General features: G+C 33.8%; 1 protein-coding gene across 1 annotated transcript; it reads right to left on the bottom strand.

The window, feature by feature from the left end:
• Nucleotides 1-450: 450 nt before the first annotated feature.
• On the bottom strand, nt 451-3012 carry LOC134267209 (uncharacterized). Its single transcript, XM_062749431.1, has 2 exons — nt 1570-3012; nt 451-588 (listed from the first exon to the last, which is right to left on the bottom strand). The coding sequence occupies exons 1-2, from the start codon at nt 3010-3012 to the stop codon at nt 451-453; spliced, it is 1581 nt and encodes a 526-aa protein (XP_062605415.1).
• Between the last annotated feature and the right edge of the window lie 17807 nt (nt 3013-20819).

Here is a 20819-nt window from a genome sequence, read left to right as displayed (position 1 = left end):
AAATATTTACTTTAGGGTGGAAAATTGACTAAGAATAAATAGAGTTCATTTGCCTATAATTTTTTTTAATGTGGACTTATCTTTTATTTCAATTGAAGAAAAAAGAATTTATTTTCGCAAAATGTTGTTTAATGTTTTTCAGTTATATATTTTGAAAACAACAATGTTTAAAGAAATGCATTTGTGATTTTTTTGGTCAACTTTGCATGACAAGTTCCCATAAAAATGAGTGAAATTGTGTATTCACAATATGTAATTACCATTCCAAATTACTATATAATATGTAATTACCATTCCAAGTTTAACAGGCTGCACTATATTTTATAACAAAGAAACATGTGATTTTAACTGATTGTTGAGCAAGTGCAAATATATCACTTTTAAAAGTTTGCAAATTATGTGACAAAGACTTCTCCGACATAGTTTTTACCTTAAAACGTAGGTCACGTGTCACGATAGGCGCTGGGCACGACAAGAACCCTCACTGCCAAATGGCCCTGAGTGTTTTTCATTGAGATGATTTAAGCAAGAGTTATTCCCTATAGCCCTATAGCCGCCATATTGTAGGGCAACAATCCCAGACACAGGCTAATGAGGTAAAGATAACAATATTATTTTCTTATTACCGGGCGGTAATACGTATGTTATAGCCTCCATTAATTCATAATTTTAAAATTATAAATCTCCTCCCCCATATATTTCTTGCATGCATGTTTAAAATTGTTTGCTCGATGAGAAAAATCACTGCTTTGCCTTACAAGGTGGCGACAAAGGAGAATAAGTCCCCCGCAAAAAATGTCAAGAAAACCATCTATAGGTTGCCATCCGAAGCATTTCCGAACGTCCTGTTAATTAATATACAATCAATCAAACCAGTGGATGTAGCATTCACGTGCTCAGATTGATCAAATATTGCTACATTGTATTTCAGAATCAGAATCCAAAATGTTTTTAAAAGTATTTATTCTGCATTTATTATGCATGGAAATAAAATTAAATATAAAATTAACAAAGTAACAAATTAATTTAATATAGATCAATCTTTTGTAATCATGAATTTGAAAAATAATTGCAAACGTAAATTCACACAAAGTCATCAATTCAAATAGAGTTAAAGTATCCCGAATACTATTTATAAGCTTATTAATATATATATATATATATATATATATATATATTATGTGAAATTATGTACATGAAATTTTGAAAAATAAACATTTTTAAACAAAAACTTTTCAATTATAACAGCATAGAAAGGAGTTATTTTAAGACCAATCATTCGCCGTTGTCTACTTCAATAACTATAAAGCGTTTCAATGTATTGGTTAACATTTCAACACTAAACAGAAATAGACAGATTTCATAGAGTTGCATGTATATCAATTATTATTTGTGAGAGAATGTTTCTGATTAATTATTACCCTTCAGATGGCCCCGCTTCTCTATATATCTGTATACACATATAAAAACTCTGTTGGAAAAAAATGCGTCTTCATTGAAAATGTATATGGATCCGACCCAAAGATGATGAGTTTTATTATTAAAGCACAGGCTCCATGGACTTCTTACGCCACGTTCTGTTGTTTGTATATTTGACAGGAAATTGCCATCCTTGTCAAGAATCTGGACTTTGCTAGATTTACGATCAAATACCAGAATGTGTGACAGCACATCTGTACAAATTCCATATGGTTCTATTCTTGATCCTTCTGAATATCCTGTGTAAGAAAAAAGATGCCTTCCAATTCGATTTGTCACCACTACTCCACGGGACGAGTCAGACACAATTACATCTCCATTTAGGTTTTCTGTGATGTATAACGGATTCTCGTACAGCTCCTGGTCCCTGCTATTCTTCTGTATTGTTCTAATCAGTTTTCCTGTCTTACTGTAACGAAGTAACTTTGATATTCCTGGCAGTTTTGCAGTTATCCCAACCAGTAGATCGTCATTTATAGGGGAACAAAAGACACACGGTGCTACCCGTGATTCTATTTTCTTTACCAGCGTAGACATTGTTTTGTTTTCATTTGAAAGTTTTGTAATGTTATTATTCTTATCTATATAGATAAGATCACCTACACTGTTAACCGTATGAGATCCAGTATAACTATTTATATCTCTCAAACGATGAAGAATTTCACCTTCTATATTTATCAAAAGAAGGTTGTTTAGATCATTCACCCAAACTTTGTCTGGTGCCACACAGGAAATGTGCAATACACCATTCACGCCTTCCACTGTGATAGATCTATATAACACTGGTTGAGGCAGAAGCTTCAGGAGATATTCATGTCTTGTTCCTGTATCTGTGATAATATTTTCGCTCAGTAATTTAATCAAGTTTTCCATGTTGAGTTCGTCGTACAAGGAGTGCGGATGTTGCTTTGTGAAATTTGGAGTATCTCTTATCTTTGGAAAAGGAGTTTTCTTGTGGAAAAAAAGAAATTTAATCGGCCATTGTGTTACCTTTTCACTTCTACGTTCGTACTTCTCAATACAGACATTGTTTCTTTTTCGTTGTTGCACACAATGCATAATTCTTCTGTGCAAAATTTTAAAGTCATCTACAACTGTGATAATATGCTCCTGCAGACTCTGGGCTCTAGTTGCCATTTCTAATTGAAAATTGGAAAGTTTTGTGTGACAATTTCTTCTGTCATCTTTGATTTCTGCTAGGAGAAAATAACTGATATAAAGAGCCTCGTACCCAATGCTTTGGAAAATATCTTTACATTTTTGACGATATGATCTGTAAGCGGATTTAATGTCTATGTTTTGGGGTTTAGTACATCCTTTACACTTATAACAGAAAGGAAGTTCACATGTCTGACAGTATATTCTATAGATTTCATCTGGATGTTTAACACATCTTTCTGTACGGATGAATTCATATCTCTCACGGTAAATCACAACATCATGGTATATGTTATTTGGATCAATAACATGTCTTTCTTTACACTGTAGACACAGGTCATGTGAACACGTCTTACAGAAGAATTCTGTTTTCATTTGGCATTGAAAACACCGTCTTGGTTTACACTGGGCGCTGATTTTCTGTTGAAAATGGTTCAATATTATTAGCTGCAGAACTGTAGTGGTTATGTTTTTACAATATATATTAGCCTTTGACCTTAACGCTACAGATGCTAAAGAGAGGAGAAACGCAACCAAAAACAGCGCATAAAATAGAGTTAATGTGAGCAACAAGCTCAATAAATGACACCCCCTTATGGTTTTAATGACAAAGTTTCCGTTTTGCTTTTGGAGACTCGAAATACGTCTCAGATCAAAAAGTAAATCAAAAAGTAAAATAGATGGTGCACAATGGCATTATGCAATAATGAATCTGTAAAAGGTTGATGATATTTTATCCAGGTGTATAGGAGGAACTGCTGATAAGAGATGGGTACTCTTAAATATTGTAAGAAAAAATGGCATTGTCAATGTACATGTTATGCTCTGAAACGAAAAAATATGTGTCCTAACAAAATTAAATTAGGTAGAGAACAATGTCATATATTTACATTCGCTGTGTTTTTCTACTAAGCCAACAGTGAAATTGATTTGAAAATTATTTTTGTGTATACTCACGCGTACAAATATACACGGAGAAACGTGCGATAACGTGACGTCACAATAAGGCTACAGCGACGTTAGTAAAAGAATAACAAAATAGGGCAGCGAGAACTTCAAATATTGAGTATATTTTTAGCGCTTCCAAACATGTAAAATGTAAATATAAGGAATGTTTTTAAGTTTAGTGTGAATTATTGGTGTGTGAATCACACAGACTTGCACGTAGGCATATTTTTCATGAAGCGCTAGCGCGCTTCATGAAATATGCCTACGTGACAAGTCTGTGTGATTCACACACCAATAACTCACACAAAACTTAAAAACATTCCTTAAATATAATAAATTCATTAAGGTATTCAATGTATTACGAAGAGATTTTGCTAGATAACGATAAAAGTGAAATGGACCAAACTCACAAAACTGATAACACGTAAGGAGAAAGTCATTTTGCACATTAAATGTTTTTGAAGAGTTATCTGCCCTTGATGAAAAGAAGAAAATTTTTTGATTTCACAAAATGTCTGTCTTAAATAATTCATTTTATTTCAAATTGTAATAAAGAGGTAGTTTATGCATATTTTCACCAAGAGATTTGTTTAAAGTTCAAATTACTTTTTACAATATCTTTTAAAAACGTGCGGTGCCCATAGACTTCAATGTAAAGTTCAAGGTGATATTAATTGGCCAATAATCAAAATTTTGTAAATTCCTTTGGTGGAGCATTTTTGTTTGATAACATCCTCAAAATGCTACCATGATTAAAAATATCGGACCATTCATTTATTAGGCACAAAATATGGTCTTTATACATTGAATACCTTACAATGTAAATGTCAATCAGTGAAAAAAGAGGATTTGCGGATACGGGTTGGGGAACCCAAAGCGTAACGGACAGAGGGAAAGACAGGCAGGCAGACGGACATCCCGATTAAAAAAAATGATTAAAAATATCGGACCATTCATTTATTAGGCACAAAATATGGTCTTTATACATTGAATACCTTAAATGCCATTCAGTGATAAAAGAAGATTTGCGGATACGGGTTGGGGAACCCAATGCGTAACAGACAGAGGGAAAGACAGGCAGGCGGACGGACATCCCGATTAATATATACTACCCCTCCCCTCCCGCTAATAGACTGCCCTGTAAATTTCATCTTTTCTGTATCATGAGCGTTATGGTCAAAGACCCATTTACATGTATTAATCAATAATGCTACAGTCCTGCAGCTTTACCATAGCATTAACAGTTTTTTTTCTCTAAAATTTCTGAAAGGAAAGCTGTTTATTTTATATAAAAATGAGAAAGTAAGTGAAATATTTATGTTGACAGAACTCGACATTAGATATCACGACGATGTATTATTGATGTCAATAATATTCATATGTCAATAATTCCAATCTTCATTTTATCCATTGATTTCCTGTGTTTTGATTAGACGAGAACACGTTCCAGAAAATTTTTACACATCGATAAATTCTTTCAATCAGAACTACTTTCTTGATGACACTACTAGGTTATCGTATAAACAATGAAAGCAGTTATTTCTGGGTCTGTTCTGGCTAAATAATGAATACAAGAAACTTTAAATTTAATTAGGGCTTAAACAAAACTGGCAACATACTAGACTGCCTAACTGATGGACGCCGTGAAAATGTTTAGGCCCTATGTCACTGTCCGATCACGAATGTGAATTTTAAAAATCGCTGTCTCAACGTTCATACGTAGAAAATAAGCTCAGTCTGTATCGTTTTGACAGGGAAAAGAAACGTACCTCAAACTCTTGCCCTATTAGCATCAAATTCATATTTACTTTCTATATTGTTCCTCAATATTTGAATAAACAAGTGAAAATTGAAGGCGTCGTCAGTCTGCTCACTTTCGCTATGAGAGTTGTTGTTTATGTCAACATGGCCATGGTCAAAGACGAACTATTCTGAAGTAAACTCGTAATTACGATATTTGTTGACTTAAACAACATTCGATTAGTTGTTATAAGTTTATTTATCGATTGTTTTGACAATTTAAGTTGAACTCTATCGAAATTCATCTCGATTACGTTCCTTTACGGTAAAATGTATTCCTACGCCGTCTAGAAATAACGGATTGTATGGAGGCCTCAAAGAGAAATAATTTAAATATTTTTAAAAATTCGATATTGGAATTATAAGAATTAAACGTTCTTTTTGAAAAATTTATCGATGTGTAAACTCTTGACATTTTACTCACAAACTTAACATAAAAGTGCTTCGCACTTTTATTTAGTTTGTGAGTAAAATGTCAAGAGTTTACACATCGATAAATTTTTCAAAAAGAACGTTTAATCCTATAAAAACCCCGTGTACCACGGAGTATATCACAACTGTTTCATATATGGATATTTATTATACCCCCTGCAAATGAAGGAGGTATTTAGGAATCAGCTTGTCCGTCTGTCCGTGCGTCCGACCGTCTAGCTGTCTGTCCATCTGTCTGTCGGTGCAAACGTGTCCGGTCCATATCTTTCTTACGGAGGAACATGAGAATCTACTACCCCACACAAAAAATTCTCATGACCTAAGGGTGTGTGACGACCTTGACCCAAGGTCATCTGTGTAACTTCATGGTCACTGTAAGAAAAAATGTATAATTCATATTTGGTACATATCTTATTATGCAAAAACTAGAATCTATTACTTCACACAAACATTGCTTATGACCTGGGGTTGTGTCATGACTTGAACCAAAGTCATTTATGCAAGTTCAAGGTCACTGACAGAAAATTTCATAATTCGTGTCTGGTCCATATATTTAGTCTATTAAAAATGTTTTAGTATTTCTCTCTTCTCTTAGATCCATAAATTATTCCTGAATTAGCACCTCTGATAAAACCCAAAGGGGGGCATTTTGTCCCATTTGGACAGTTCTAGTTTATTGACTAGGTACAAAAAGGATCGATTTAAACCCCTGAAACCTACATTCCCATTTAAACGGTTAGGTAACGCTTAAAAAAAGTGACTGTACTTAAACAAACGCAAAGGGAATGTTGATTGAACCATGTGTTATCCCTGAACGCAACTTGGTAAAAGTTTGGAGAGGAATAAATAGTGATCGATCGCAGCACGCGAACGGTGCTCAAACGTAAAGTAAACGCAGCACAATTAAGGTTGCAATTAAAATATCAGCAATTTTTTAAGATAAAAAATACATAATATATATATATTAGGATGGGCGGTTCTTTTTAGGACTTCACTGATATAAAAAAATGTAATGTGGTTTAACCTTCATGTCAGGGACATTTAGATTTTTTATTTAGACATCTTACGTGATGTCGACGTCACATAATTTTTGAAATTATACTTTCGGTTTAAAGCTCGAGGTCATCTATAAATTCCAATATTGCAAGGGTATAACCAAGTTGAAAATCTTAGTTTAATTTATAATCCTTTTTAACACTATATGTAGTTTGTGAAAAGTGCTGCGAACCTATATAGATTCCAATTTTTTAATGCTAAAATTTAATTTGTTGGACGGCAGGTCGAATATTTTGCTGGTCAACTACATTATATATAGCTTTAATTAATTCATTTGCGAGATTTCATGAGGTTCGCAGCACTTTTCAAATATCTTAATGCTTCTTGAGTTTATGTGTAAAAGCTTTACAAGATACAGTGAGGGTATGCCCTTGCAATAAATCGATTTATTAGGGCCCTTCCATTATTTTTTTAATTAATCTGCATACAAACACACGACAGTATCACTTGTCTGGAGAATGTACAGTCAGTTTATAAATAGAATACTAAAATAGACATCGCATCCAAGTTAACAGCCTTTTATTTAATAGCAAATAATATTTTATTGTGAAAAAAAGACAATTTTATTGTACAAAATGTGACTTGATTAGCCTTTCTCTATGTACAAACTGCGTCATTTTTGCAAGGTGACGTAACATTGACAAGTGCATTGTGATCGATGCATCGTTTATATACTGTTGTGTGGGATTTAACAAACGACAAAACTGCATGTAATAGTAAGTTTGTATGTAGTACACAGCGATCCAGCTGTTTGAAATTGCAAATAAGTTCATTTTGTGGTATTTTGAAGACTTTATATGATGTGTGAGGTCATAGTAAACATTTCCCGTACAAATAAGGCAACGCCTCCTTACTTAAACCTTAACTGTGCTGCGAACGGCAAACAAACATCAAACGCGAGAGGAAGGATTTATTCCGAATGCCCCCGATTTTTGTTTTGCATTGAAACAATTCTATTGTAGTTTATGTCAGTGCAAAACAATGAGCGTACATACAACTTTAATTGATTTATTATTTTTGCACATTGCGTGTATCGGTAAATTAAATGTTGAATTATAAAATACAATTGATACCATCAGTATGCCGGGCGACAGACAACGACATCTATCTTGATTATAAACTTAATTATAAACAGATTTACGCACTCAGAGATTCGATGAAATTTATCAGCGTATACAACGGGTAACGCGGGGGAGTCGCTAAAAAGTATGGGGGAGTCGTGTCCAACGTATGGGGGAGTCGATTTTCACCGCTTCGGAGTCAGAATTGATGTGGGTCACGTCTTTTTTCCGTATATGTAAGATGTATTTACAAAAAACAACTAGCCCGCGGAAGGTAGCAATAGTTAAGCTTTCTGTTGGTCATTTTTCCGGCTAGCATAGTTTTCTCAAACACTTCGAAACTTTTCGACAGATTTCATATTTACGTTGATCGAGTGGTTTAAACATGCATAGTGTGCACAATCTACGACTTGTGTAGGAATTATAACAGATAAAATAGCAAAAGCAAACATTAATCTTTCAAATGCAACAATTAAAATTTGGCTAGACTTTATAAAAATTAATAATTAAGACATTTTCTCTTCAGAGAGTAATGGTTACGTAGGGGGGGGGGGGGGGGGGGGGGGGAGTCGTTTCTGGAAAAACACAACGCATAGGGGAGTCGCAAAATTGAATTGTACTATTTTTTAAATGTCTTTTTCTTTTGCTAAATGCTTTCATACATAACTATTTTGATAACTTTATAATTTTAGTAAAATGCAATATGAATAAAGATCAATATAAGCAATATGTACATGTTAAACTAAAAACATGAAGTGCATGAGTATATACCAGTACTTCATATACATTACTATATGTCATTTGATATGGTTTCTGCACAGATGAGCAGTGTTCCAGCATATTTCAAAATTATCAGCATTTTAAATTAAAAACCGTTAGGAAGTTTTAAAATGTCTCTATGTCCGTCCGTCTGTCTGTTACGCTTTGGGCTACCCATCTCTTATCCGCAACTCCTCTTATACCACTGAGTGAAAATTAATGAAACTTTCACAGAAACTTTACTACATACGAGGAGTGATCAAAAAGTTCGCGAACTAATTGAATAACTTCTATAAAAGAAACAATATTTGGTTTCAATGTTGATTATATCTTAAATTAATCCTCTCCGATTTGATGCATGCGCGAATCAAGTGATATTGGCGGTCACGTGACCCCATCCGTAGCGTTCTGTCACAAAAGTTGAAAGATTTTTCTGATATTTCTTCCAGAGTGAGTTGATTTTTATGACAAGAACAGTTCATTTGTCAGAAAAGGTCAAATCTCGGCAACAAAATTGGTGGATAAGAATATTCTTTCCAAAAATAAGCATGGCGACCATTAAAATCCAAATCTTCTGTCTCGGGAGAGATCTTTATTCAAGGTGGATAGAGAATGGGTGCCTCCTTTTTATAATATGTTTAAAATCTAAAGTAAATGATATCTCAGGTATTAAATAATAATATTATTGTTCAAATATTCTACTGGCTTTCAAAGTGTAAATTGGAGGTCTTTGATAGCAAATTGCTTATTTAAAAACACATATCTTTTCAAACATGCTTTCACTGGGCAGTATGACAAGTACCATTTTAAACCATCTGCCTTCCTTCACCAAAACGATCAATCCAATCATTAATTGAATTTATAGAAACTCATTAATCTTAATAAACTGTGTACAAATTATTGTATGATACTGCAGAGGGATTTCCAGGATATTCAATAAATTGTACAGTCGTTTGTTGAACGAGTTCGACTGAGACAACCATTTTTCGTCACAAGTGACCTACATAGTGACGTCATTTTCACATTGTGACGTCACAAACAAGGAGAAAAACTTTATTCAACATATGCTATTTAGAGGCGTATAGCTATGTGTGTACCGAATTTCATTCTAATCTGAATTGTGGTTTTGCAGATATAGAGATAGTTCGCGAACTTTTTGATCACCCCTCGTATTGCCATTGTGCACTGTGGCGGATTTAAAGGGGGGCGCCCCTAAAATTGCCAAGGTTAGCGTAAATCATAGTTTAGTCTAGAAAATGTAAAAATTGTCTACTCGGTTGACCTCATTTTTACCCTACGAAATCTCTAGAATCCTGGAGCTTCCGGGGGCTTTGCCCCTTGGGTCCCTAGCCCCCCCCCCCCCCCCCGCCTACTCCCCCCCCCCCCCCACAACTTCAATTCCTGTATCCGCCCCTGGTGACCTACCATTTTACTTTTTGATCCAACACATATTTTGGGTTTCCCGGCCACAGCTAAACTTGAACTTTGCCATTATGGCATGGGGGGGGGGGGGGTATCATTAATGAGCTCATTGCTCACAGTACCTCTAGTTTTCTTGGTGAATTTTTATAGCTCTTATTAAAATTAGAACTTCAGACTCTGCCCTTACCCATAATAACAATTCTGAAATACATTGCACGAAACAGGCACGTTTGAAAGGTCTTCCAGCGTTTTCGTGCAGAATAGTTAAATCATAGTTACTAGTATATTAGCAAAAAATATATTAATAAAATTTGATTGAGAAATCCTGTTGTAACATGATTCTTCTTCTAACCTTTTTTCTTTGCTTGTCAAAATTTTTCAGATAAGTTGTTTATAATTCTTTTTTTCATACTTATGAAAAATTGTTTTTGTAAGAAAAACTATAACTAAAACAATGTTAAGCCTTTCTACTGTTTTCCTGAGCAGCCAAATAAATCGCTGCTTAACAGTGGAGTGAGATGGACCTGTCGATGAGCTATGGCACCGCTTGCTTCACAGTGTCATGAGTGTGGGTGGGGTCAATGTCATAACTTTACGAAATTGACCAAATTTAAACAGTTTAGCAGAGCGCGTGAAAAAAAAATTTCATCATGATAATATCATAATAAACAATATAACGATTAATTAATTAATTGTTCTCGGACAAAAATGCTTTTTGTCGACTACTCAAACAAAACTTTTTGCCTTCGGCCTAACAACCTCAGGCAAACAGTTTGGTTCTTCTGTCCGAAAAAACGCATGTTGCCCTCGAACCCTGTCTATGAATATATACATATAGCACTGATAGTGTACACCCCAGATAATCCCAAATATTCTCATTTAAGATACATCGTTTTTACCTGAAGATGTGTTTATATGATAAATGAAAAATAAATTATTTATATGTCGACCAAATTGAAAGCATATACCAGTTTAAAAATCCCTCCCCCCAAGAAAAAAGAGGTCAAGGGGCGGGAATGACGCGCCAGAGATTTCCACTTTTCTAATAGAAAAAATGGTTGATATTATTATGAAGAAATTCTCCATATTATAAATCTGGTTGTTCTTTTATATGGAGAGGCTGACATTGTTGAAAGTGAGGATATGTGATCTTTTTGAATTTTTGTGATGTGTAAGGAAATTACATACTGAGCTAGGGAAGGGTCTTGTCCCAAAGCACATGTGCTCCGAAGATATATAATCCAATTGTACATGTATTCTTAAACTAAAAACATCACCGCATTAGGTCATGCATTTCACTATATATATATATTTTTTTCATATTTTGCGACTCCCCTATGCGTTGAGTTTTTCCAGAAACGACTCCCCCCTACGTAACCATTACTTTCTGAAGAGAAAATGTCTTAATTATTAATTTTCATAAAGTCTAGCCAAATTTCAATTGTTACATTTGAAAGATTAACGTTTGCTTTTGCTGTTTTAACTGTTTTAATCCCTACACAAGTCGTAGATTGTGCACACTATGCATGTTTTAACCACTCTATCAACGTAAATATGAAATCTGTCGAATAGTTTCGAAGTGTTTGAGAAAACTAGACGTATATGCTAGCCGGACAAATGACCAAAAGAAAGCTTAACTATTGCTACCTTCCGTGGGCTAGTTGTTTTTTGTAAATACATCTTACATATACCGAAAAAAGACGTGACCCACATCACTTTTGACTCCGAAGCGGTGAAAATCAACTCCCCCATACGTTGAAAACGACTCCCCCATACTTTTTAGCGACTCCCCCGCGTTACCCGTTGTATACGGTGTTTATTGAATTAAAGAACAGTATTAAAATTAGAACGTCCATTAAATAATACAAAACTGGAGCAGATCAAATATTGTCCTCCTCAAAATTAGAGAGTGATTATTGTCAGTCCAGTGTATGTATATATAATGGGCTAAAAATAGTATGAAAACGTCAATCAGCATTAGACTTATGATTAATTGTATACTGTGAAATCACAAATTTTTGTGTGGGGTTAATTTTCGTTGTTTTCGTGGTATGAAGAGACCCACGAATTCATATCCACCACGAAATGTAAATTTTTATATGCACAACTACTAAAAACTTTTTCATCCACGAAATCCAATCCCCACGAACCAACGAGTTTTCCTCAAACCACGAAAGTTTGACCCCACGAAAATATGTGATTTTACAGTATGCTTATATAAGGTTATTGTATTGACAATAGAACTAATGAGATGATGGCTTTAAACGGGACTGCTGATATTTTTGGTTCAGGAATTTGACTCTCAATAATTTACTTCTTGTAAGAAATTGTTCATGCGTAAAACATGCTTTTGCGTATCCAGTCAAATGAAATATAGAAAACTCGTATGCACATGAGAAAGGAATATTGCTGCATAATTAAGAATTGCTTTGTTGTTAGATATAACCATTTACGTCTTCTTCTAGTGTTATATCCAACCCAAATGTCAGACTTTGTGATATTTTTTATTTCAATCTCAATGGGGTATATTGTCTCGGCATTTGAATGGGAACAACCATTGTTAATCGACAATACGTCGTCACTATATATTTTAATGTCGAGCTAAGGGTACGGCAAGTTTTTTCACGTATATTATGAACAAATCAAGCTTCATCGAAATTCTAAAACAGGTCAGTTAATAACAGGGAGCAAAAGGTACCTCTGGGAATTCCAATTGATTGTTGGAAGACCTGATCCCCCAAAATAATATATATATATTTCAATCAGAAACTGGAGCATTTCTGAAATAGCAACATCAGAGTACTTGTGTGTACAATCCTATTTTTTTTACTAAACAACTTTGTAAATGACCAATGACCAGGTAAATAAATTACGAGTTGCATTTTTATTTATAAGTCGAATGATTTTTCCGAATTTATTTTCACAATTTTGCTTTTCATCATAAAATATACCTATCTAATTAACTGATGAATGTGTAATGTAAACATCTAAGGTGAAGATGGTAGAAGAAATTCAAAAAGGAACGGACTATATTAATATTAAAGCGGTGAAACTCACTAACTAATATAATCAAATATGAGATCTCTATAGCACAGCTACCTGAACATTGGTAATTTCTAAAAATATTTAAACATTTTCTGATTGTACATGCAAATATTCTGAAATTTATATTATAAAGATGCTAAGATTTTGGATTTTGTCTATTTTATCTCAGAGACTATATTTTCCAACAATCTGTGGGAAATTCCATAGGTAACAATTGTGCGCCGTTCTTAACGGACTCAAATTTGTGTTTATATGACGTAGCATAAGTTTAAAATCTTTTAAGTCAAAATAAGAAAACAAATGCAGTGGTAAATTTTCGTTTGAAAATTTTCGAGTTTTGAGGATTTCGATTGAGCATTGAGGGATCTTTTTCTTGCAAAAACCTAAAGCGACACAGGACCTCGGTTTAAGCGATCCGATCTGAAGAACTGATTCCATGTTCCATAGTGGGACTCAAACCCGCCACGTTACTATCAAATCCCTACTTAGCGACTCTACAGAAGTTGCTATACCAACTGTGCCACGCAGACAACATTTATGAAAAAAGTGATTACTTTGTTATCAATCGCCAACTTCCATTAATTATGAGAAAAAATATACCTATATCGCTTGTTGCCCGCGTGGTGCAGAGATAAAAGCGTCTTGTCTAGAGTCACAGAGAAAGGAATCAATCTTTACACGTCGCAGTTCGATTCCAATTGTGGCACAAAGAGGCAAAGCTTCGTATGAAATCGTAAAAACCGAGTTTCCATTTTGCAGTAGGTGTTAGCACGAGAACAGTTCAATGGCTTTGAGTGCCGAGTTTAGGATGATTTTTGCAAATTTAAAATTCTATTTTACTGATTTTAAAGCCGAACAAGACTCGTAAATATGCTTTCAACCATTTCAATATCATTATCTACGATACATCAACATCATCACAGTACAGTTAAGGCAACACACAGAAAAAAATGAACAAAAAAATGGTATTGAGGTCATAATGAGGTCTGACGTCATGACAGTTGCTCCGCCCTGATTGATCCATATAAGGAGACAGATCTCAAAATAACTATTTACTGATGTTTGCAGGAATTTGTAATAAACGGCAATATTTTCATGTGTAAATAGAAAATAATTAGTGTTTTCTCGTATATAAAACAGCATTATTTAGAATAATTTTCTTTTGATGTGTCGTTTGGCTGTATTCGGCTTCCGCCAAGCGCTTTTGTTAACATCAAGGAAAAAACGCGAGTATGTGCATGTTCATTAAGATGTATTATCACAGTCAGTGAAAAACTGTAATGCAGTGCAAATTGTGTGCAACACCCCCATGCTTGTATGTCAAGAGACAACGTCATTAATTGTTAAGGGGTAGCGAATCATTGACTGAAACAATAAAAACATCTTATTTAATTTAGTTTAAATTTCTGTTACTGATGACCTCCTTTACTACTTATATAGTCTCAAAGAAAATTAAAATTATAATTATTATAAGTTCTTGTCAATTTGCTAATTTTCTACACAATATAAAAAAAATTATCAGTTTCATCATGTTGAGACGTAGAACCTCCTCATGCATTTTTACTTTTATCATTGTAGCTGTCAATAGTTTCAGGCAGAAAAGATGAATGAATAAAAAAAAATGCATCAATTTCTCCATAGGGTATGTAAATTTCTAAAGCATTTCACATTTTTTTTAAAGATATGTATGCCGTGTTAAACAGTATTTTTGCACAGCTGAAACCGAACAAAAATTTCTGGAATATGATAAGCTACCAAAAATGAAGCATTCTTGCAAATTAGACGAAATTTTATTCGGTATTAACAAAGTACTGGTCAGGAAAAGAACACGATATTCTCATGCATATTTATAAAGGACTGACGTTTATCCTGGATCTGCGCATGTGCGCGGGAAAAGCATCGCGAGAATCATCAGGTCGAGGAAAATATTTTTTGTCACGTCTGTTCAGTGAGGGACACAAATAGACCAATCAGCTCAATGAGTTGCATTTAATACATTTATGGGTTACTACATAAAATACTACATGTATTTTTCAAAAAGGCTAGTTTTTAAAATCGCTCTCAGAAAGACTTGATGCATTATGTACATTATTATCTACTAATCCCATGCTCATATTTGCATACAAATGATTAACAATGATGAAAATTAAAGTTTTCCCCACTCCATTGTACAGGTCCGTTTGTTTAGAGTTTCCCCGTGCTGTACTGCTAGTGGACATTTTCGGTTGGGTGAGCATTTACGGATCTTTAGTATGGAGCGCATTATGCGCAAAAAATATTTTATGTCAAGTACAATGTTTGGAAAGTAATTTAAACTGCTATGTTTACACCCTGAATGGGATATCGTCAATTATCCCTTTTAGTTTTTTTAATATGAACTACATAACATATATAGATGAAACTTACATACCATACATCTTGCCTTCTTAGAAATATAGTTGGGCTAATAAAATAAAATTAGTGAAGGAATTCCAGGCCTCTAAAAACTATTCCAGTTTGAGGGCACAACCAAGCATTTCGATGAACACAACACCATTAAGAAAAATTAATTCAGGTAAGTAGCATCGTGTCTTTTTAAGTGGGGGGATAGAACAGTTAGAATAAAAATCAACTAGCGCGAAGAAATCTGACAAGTAAAATAGGTTCCAATATCTTTCACAACTAAATTTTATTCATTCACTACAATTTACTGCCAAACTCCAAATTTCACTTTCAAATTAGCCCGAGCCCATGCTGTTATTTGTTAGTAGTATTCTTGTTTTGGCATTCGGTATATTGTGCAGATTTATACATGATATTCTGTGGAATATTTTTTGTTGTTTTGAACTATTAAGAAATGCAGATTCGAATGTATCTAATAACCATTTTGATTGATTAAATTACTAGTATATCATTTGTTTGTATTACATGTAGTTATTTTATTTTGGCACAACATGGTTTCCACACTTCTTTATCCAAAGTCGCTGATTCACCCAACCGAAAATGTCCATTGAAAAGACAATTTCACGTGATTATTCCTCGGTACAAAAAGCAACCAACTCTGAGGTGCTCTCAATATTGACAATCCCTAACTCACGTGTTTGTAGTAAAAACGTAGTAGACCATCATGCTTTTCGGTTCATTCACGGAATGGACCATTGTTTGCTGTAAACATGTGAGACAACGTGATCATGAATATTTCAATAAGAGGCGGTTTTTTATCCGACACGGAGAGAAAACATTTTTTACCAAATAATATTTCATACATTTGAAAAGTGATGGAGTGGAATTGTCTTATTTGCAGAAAGTATATAACTTATATAACTTGATGAGACACCACATATATTTATTACTTTTAAAATAAAACACTAATACGGCATATATAGCTTTAAGTATGCATGTGCTATATAGCTTTGTTTTTCATTTTGGTAAAAGTGAAACTCAGAAATCATTTTTAAAAAATATTCTAGTATCAATAACTGTTGTTGTAAATGAAGGAAATGGAGATAACAAACAGTATTTATTCTCAAAGTCCACAAAACAATACAATATAAGAGCAGAGCAAATACGGACCTCCGAAACTTTTTTTCCCATTTATATATATGAATTATTCAGCTATTATAGTATAAATTCACTAGAGTATAAAATGTAACATGATTTGTTTTTTAAAAAAATGTTTACTAAATAAATTTCCTAGATAAATAACAATTTGACTTTTTCATGGATTTACTGTACAGGTGTTGAAAAGGTTGTTAATAATTAAAAATCTTAACTTGTATATATATTTTGTGTGGAGGGTACCAATGACCATTAATATCTTATTTCCAGCATGTTCATTGTGTTCATTCCTTTTTCAATAATAGCACCAAAAACAGGAGACTAAGGATCCCCATTATTGATTCAAAACAGGATAAGGAACCATCATTTTATACTGGGGAGGGTGGGGTGGGGCTTGCAAGTTTTTCATGTCATCGAAGAACAGATTGATATTTATTTCCAATCAGTAAGATGAAGGACAGATTTTCTAAATTTATTTTTACCTTCATTGAAAACTCTAACAAGCAAAATAAAAAAAAAATAAAAAAAAAAAACTCGTTGGAGGGGGAGATCACTTGCCTGCGTCAGATTATTTATTTCTTCTCCATTCCTTTTTTCTACAATCCTGGACAGATTGTTTATTTTCAACATTTCAAGAAAATTTCAAGAAGAAATTATTTTTTTCTGCCAGCCACCCCCCCCCCTTCAGGTCGTCCCCTTAACAAATACAGGAGTATACTCCAATGCTTTCGTTAGTTCCTAACACTTATAACTTAGTTTAAATCCCTTAATAGTAGGAGGTTTGATTGAAAGAATCTTGTATGCAGAAGAAAAACCTTTTATTAACACAAGTGTATGTACCATAGGCTCGGAAGTCAGAAGCAAATTGAAGGAGGGAGGGGGGGGGGTTATTGAAAAGGAAGGGGGGATGCTAATCCAATAAAAAAGGTAAATTCCAATTTAAAATGCCTGTATTATGTATATAATTTGCACAATAAAAATTAAAATAAAACTCCCCCCGGTTCCAAATCCGATGTGTACAGTAGTAAAAGAGGGCTATAGATATCTAATAAGTTATTGATGGAGGCTATATATTTATTATAACCATTTGTGTTTTACATAAAAGCGTGGCAATATTTAGACCTATGTGTGTGTAATACACATCTTTGAGGAAATGCAGGAGGTTTGAAAGATGTCTTTTAGCATACTTTAAATGTATATAATGTATAGAGAACGAATACACAAAATACAAAGAAATGTCAATGAGCAATACCGTTTTGATTTAGTAAAAAAAGTGAAAGGGCAAGGCGACGATATAAAAAGTTGGTTTTTATTTTAAATTATTCATTTTATTGTATTGTTTTCAAAAAGTGATGCTCATGCCTTTGAAATCCTATACTTAATTTATAATTCCCGATGAAATTTTTTTCATATACTACTGTCTGTTGTTAAATTTCTTTCCCATTTTAGTATTTTCCTTGTTTTTAACACTGTGCAATCCGACACCCTGTCTATTCCGACACAAAATTTGTCTCCCAGTGCATGTCGGATTGGACAGGTTTCACTGTATATCGGAAAACTAACTGAATGAACATCATTTTTTAGAAAGAATAGATACATTGGGACAATCTAAAACATTGTGCAGTTATTTTTTGTTTGTCTTGCCCTTGCACGTTTTGATTGAATTTGAAATTTTATTTTTTGACTTAAAATCGGAGCCCACGTGACTTTAGAGGGTCATATGATGTAAAATAAATACCGATGTGAAAAGCGATGGACATACTCTTTAAGATAAGAAATAGCTATGTTGCAACCACTATTGAAATAACGACCACTATTGAAATAATTATATCAATAGTGGTTGAAAGTGCATTTCAATAACAAACATAAATAGCAACTACTATTGAAATGCGACCACTATTGAAATAATCATTTCAATATACGCTGAGAGTTCATTTCAAAATAATAACCATATGTTTCAACCACTATAGAAATACGAGCACTACTGAAATAATCATTTAATAGTGGGTGAGAGTGCATTTCGATATGGTAACCATATATTTTGACCACTATTGAAATACAACCAATATTGAAAGAGAAGTTTCACCGCGTCAGTAACTTTTGAAATTATTATGTCAATATAGATTTGATTCATTGTTCAAAGCACTATTGAAATCAATAATTTTATGCATATTAAAATCTTTATTTCAAAAGTGAACATTATTTCAATAGTGGTTGCAACCTGTTTGTTATTGAAATGAATCTCACCCAATATTGAAATAATTATTTCAATAGTAGTCGTATTTCAATAGTGGTTACTATATATGTTTGTTATTAAAATGCACTCTCATCCACTAGTGAAATAATTATTTCAATTGTGGTCGTATTTCAAAAGTGGTTATTACCTATGTTTGTTATTGAAATGCACTCTTAACCACTATTGATATAGATAATTCAATAGTGGTTACTAACTATGTTTGCTATTGATTGATTGACTGTATACTGTTTAACGTCCCTCTCCAGAATATTTCATTGATATGGAGACTTCGCCGTTGCCGGTGAAAAGCTGCAAATTTGGGCCTATGCTCGGCACTCAGGGCCACTGAGCAGGGAGGGATCTTTATCGTGCCACACCTGCTGTGACACGGGGCCTCGGTTTATACGGTCTCATCCGAAGGACCGCCCCATTCAGTCGCCTTTTACGACAAGCAAGGGGGTACTGAGGACCTATTCTAACCCGGATCCCCACGGGGCTGTTTGCTATTGAAATGCAATCTCAACCACTATTGATATAATTACATCAATAGTGGTCGTTATTTCAATAGCTATTTTAACTAGAGCGTCTTGATTAAAAATAAATCTGTTAAACATTAAATGTATCGGATTCCATGGGTTTTTATAGAAAGTGTTGTCTTACTGTACTGCAAGGGTACACTATTCGAATTCGTTAAAACCACCTGCTTTATTGTCACATGTATCAGCGTGGAATGTTGCCACGTATTGTTTTGCATTTTTTTGTTTACATTTTTTTGCAGTTACGTGTATCTGTGTTTGTATACTGCACTGACCTGTGCAACTGTTGTTTGTGTCTTTGGTATTTTACCTTCCTGCATTTGAAGAAGACATCCAGGTAGTTTTTTTTTTGTGAATACCGAGGGCTGAATATTAGCAAACATGTGTGTACACCGGTGTCAATTCACTGACTAAGTGTTCAACTCTATTTATAGGGACCCTCAGATTTAGCGACAGATCGAACAAATTTGGCGGAGAAATGTATTATACGAATCGTGTTCAGCTTTAAGTGACAAAAAGTATCACAAGTTTGCAACCATCTTCGGAGAACGGAGTTGAACGAAAACAATTGGCTAGTGAAGATGCTATGCAATAGATAAATTAATTATATTTAAATATGGCACATTTTCGCAAGCCTAATATCTTATTAAAGATTTTGTTTCCTAGAACAGAAGTTTCAAAATAATTGGATTGAATGCATATATTTGCCATTTTACAGACTTTCAGTACTTACCTGCCTTTTTCTTATCTTTATTTTTAGGGCATTGCTCAGTAAATTGACAACATCTTTTACATCGATTTCCTCCGTCACAAAAGGCAGAGTGTGTCCTTGAAAATTATGGATTTTATTTTTCATTTGATAGATGCCTGTTTTCTTCAGATATAAGAGGAATTTAACCGGCTCGTGTACTGCATGTTCAAAAGCGTGTTCATATTTTTCTATGCTTGAAATGCTTTTCTTTATTGTTCTTCTCTTTTGTAATATTTGTGATCTTAAGAAGGTTTTTTTGTGACTAAGATTAATATTACATATTTCAGTGTCAATAGCTTTTCCTATCCTCTGAACTAAATGACGACTGAAAATTCTCTTTTGGCAATTCCTTATATCATTTTTTATTCCTTCTAGGAAAAAACATCGTTTGTAGAGAATCTCATTTCTGATGGTATGAACGACATTTTTTTCCTGTTTTCGGATTACTTCACACGCTATTCCAATGTCCCTGGTTTTGTGTTGTAAATGATCGTTACAGTACGAACAGAATGGGAGTTTACATTTCAAACAGTACCTTTTTAAAACTGCATTTGGATGTTTCTTGCATGGTTCTTTTTTGCGGAACTGCTCATGTTTAT

This window comes from Saccostrea cucullata, unplaced genomic scaffold (genome assembly GCF_032062105.1).
Source record: "Saccostrea cucullata isolate Sc308-1 unplaced genomic scaffold, CSIRO_AGI_Scuc_v1 ctg989, whole genome shotgun sequence".
Lineage (NCBI taxonomy): Eukaryota > Metazoa > Mollusca > Bivalvia > Ostreida > Ostreidae > Saccostrea > Saccostrea cuccullata.
This window is presented reverse-complemented; position numbering and strand designations above follow the sequence as displayed.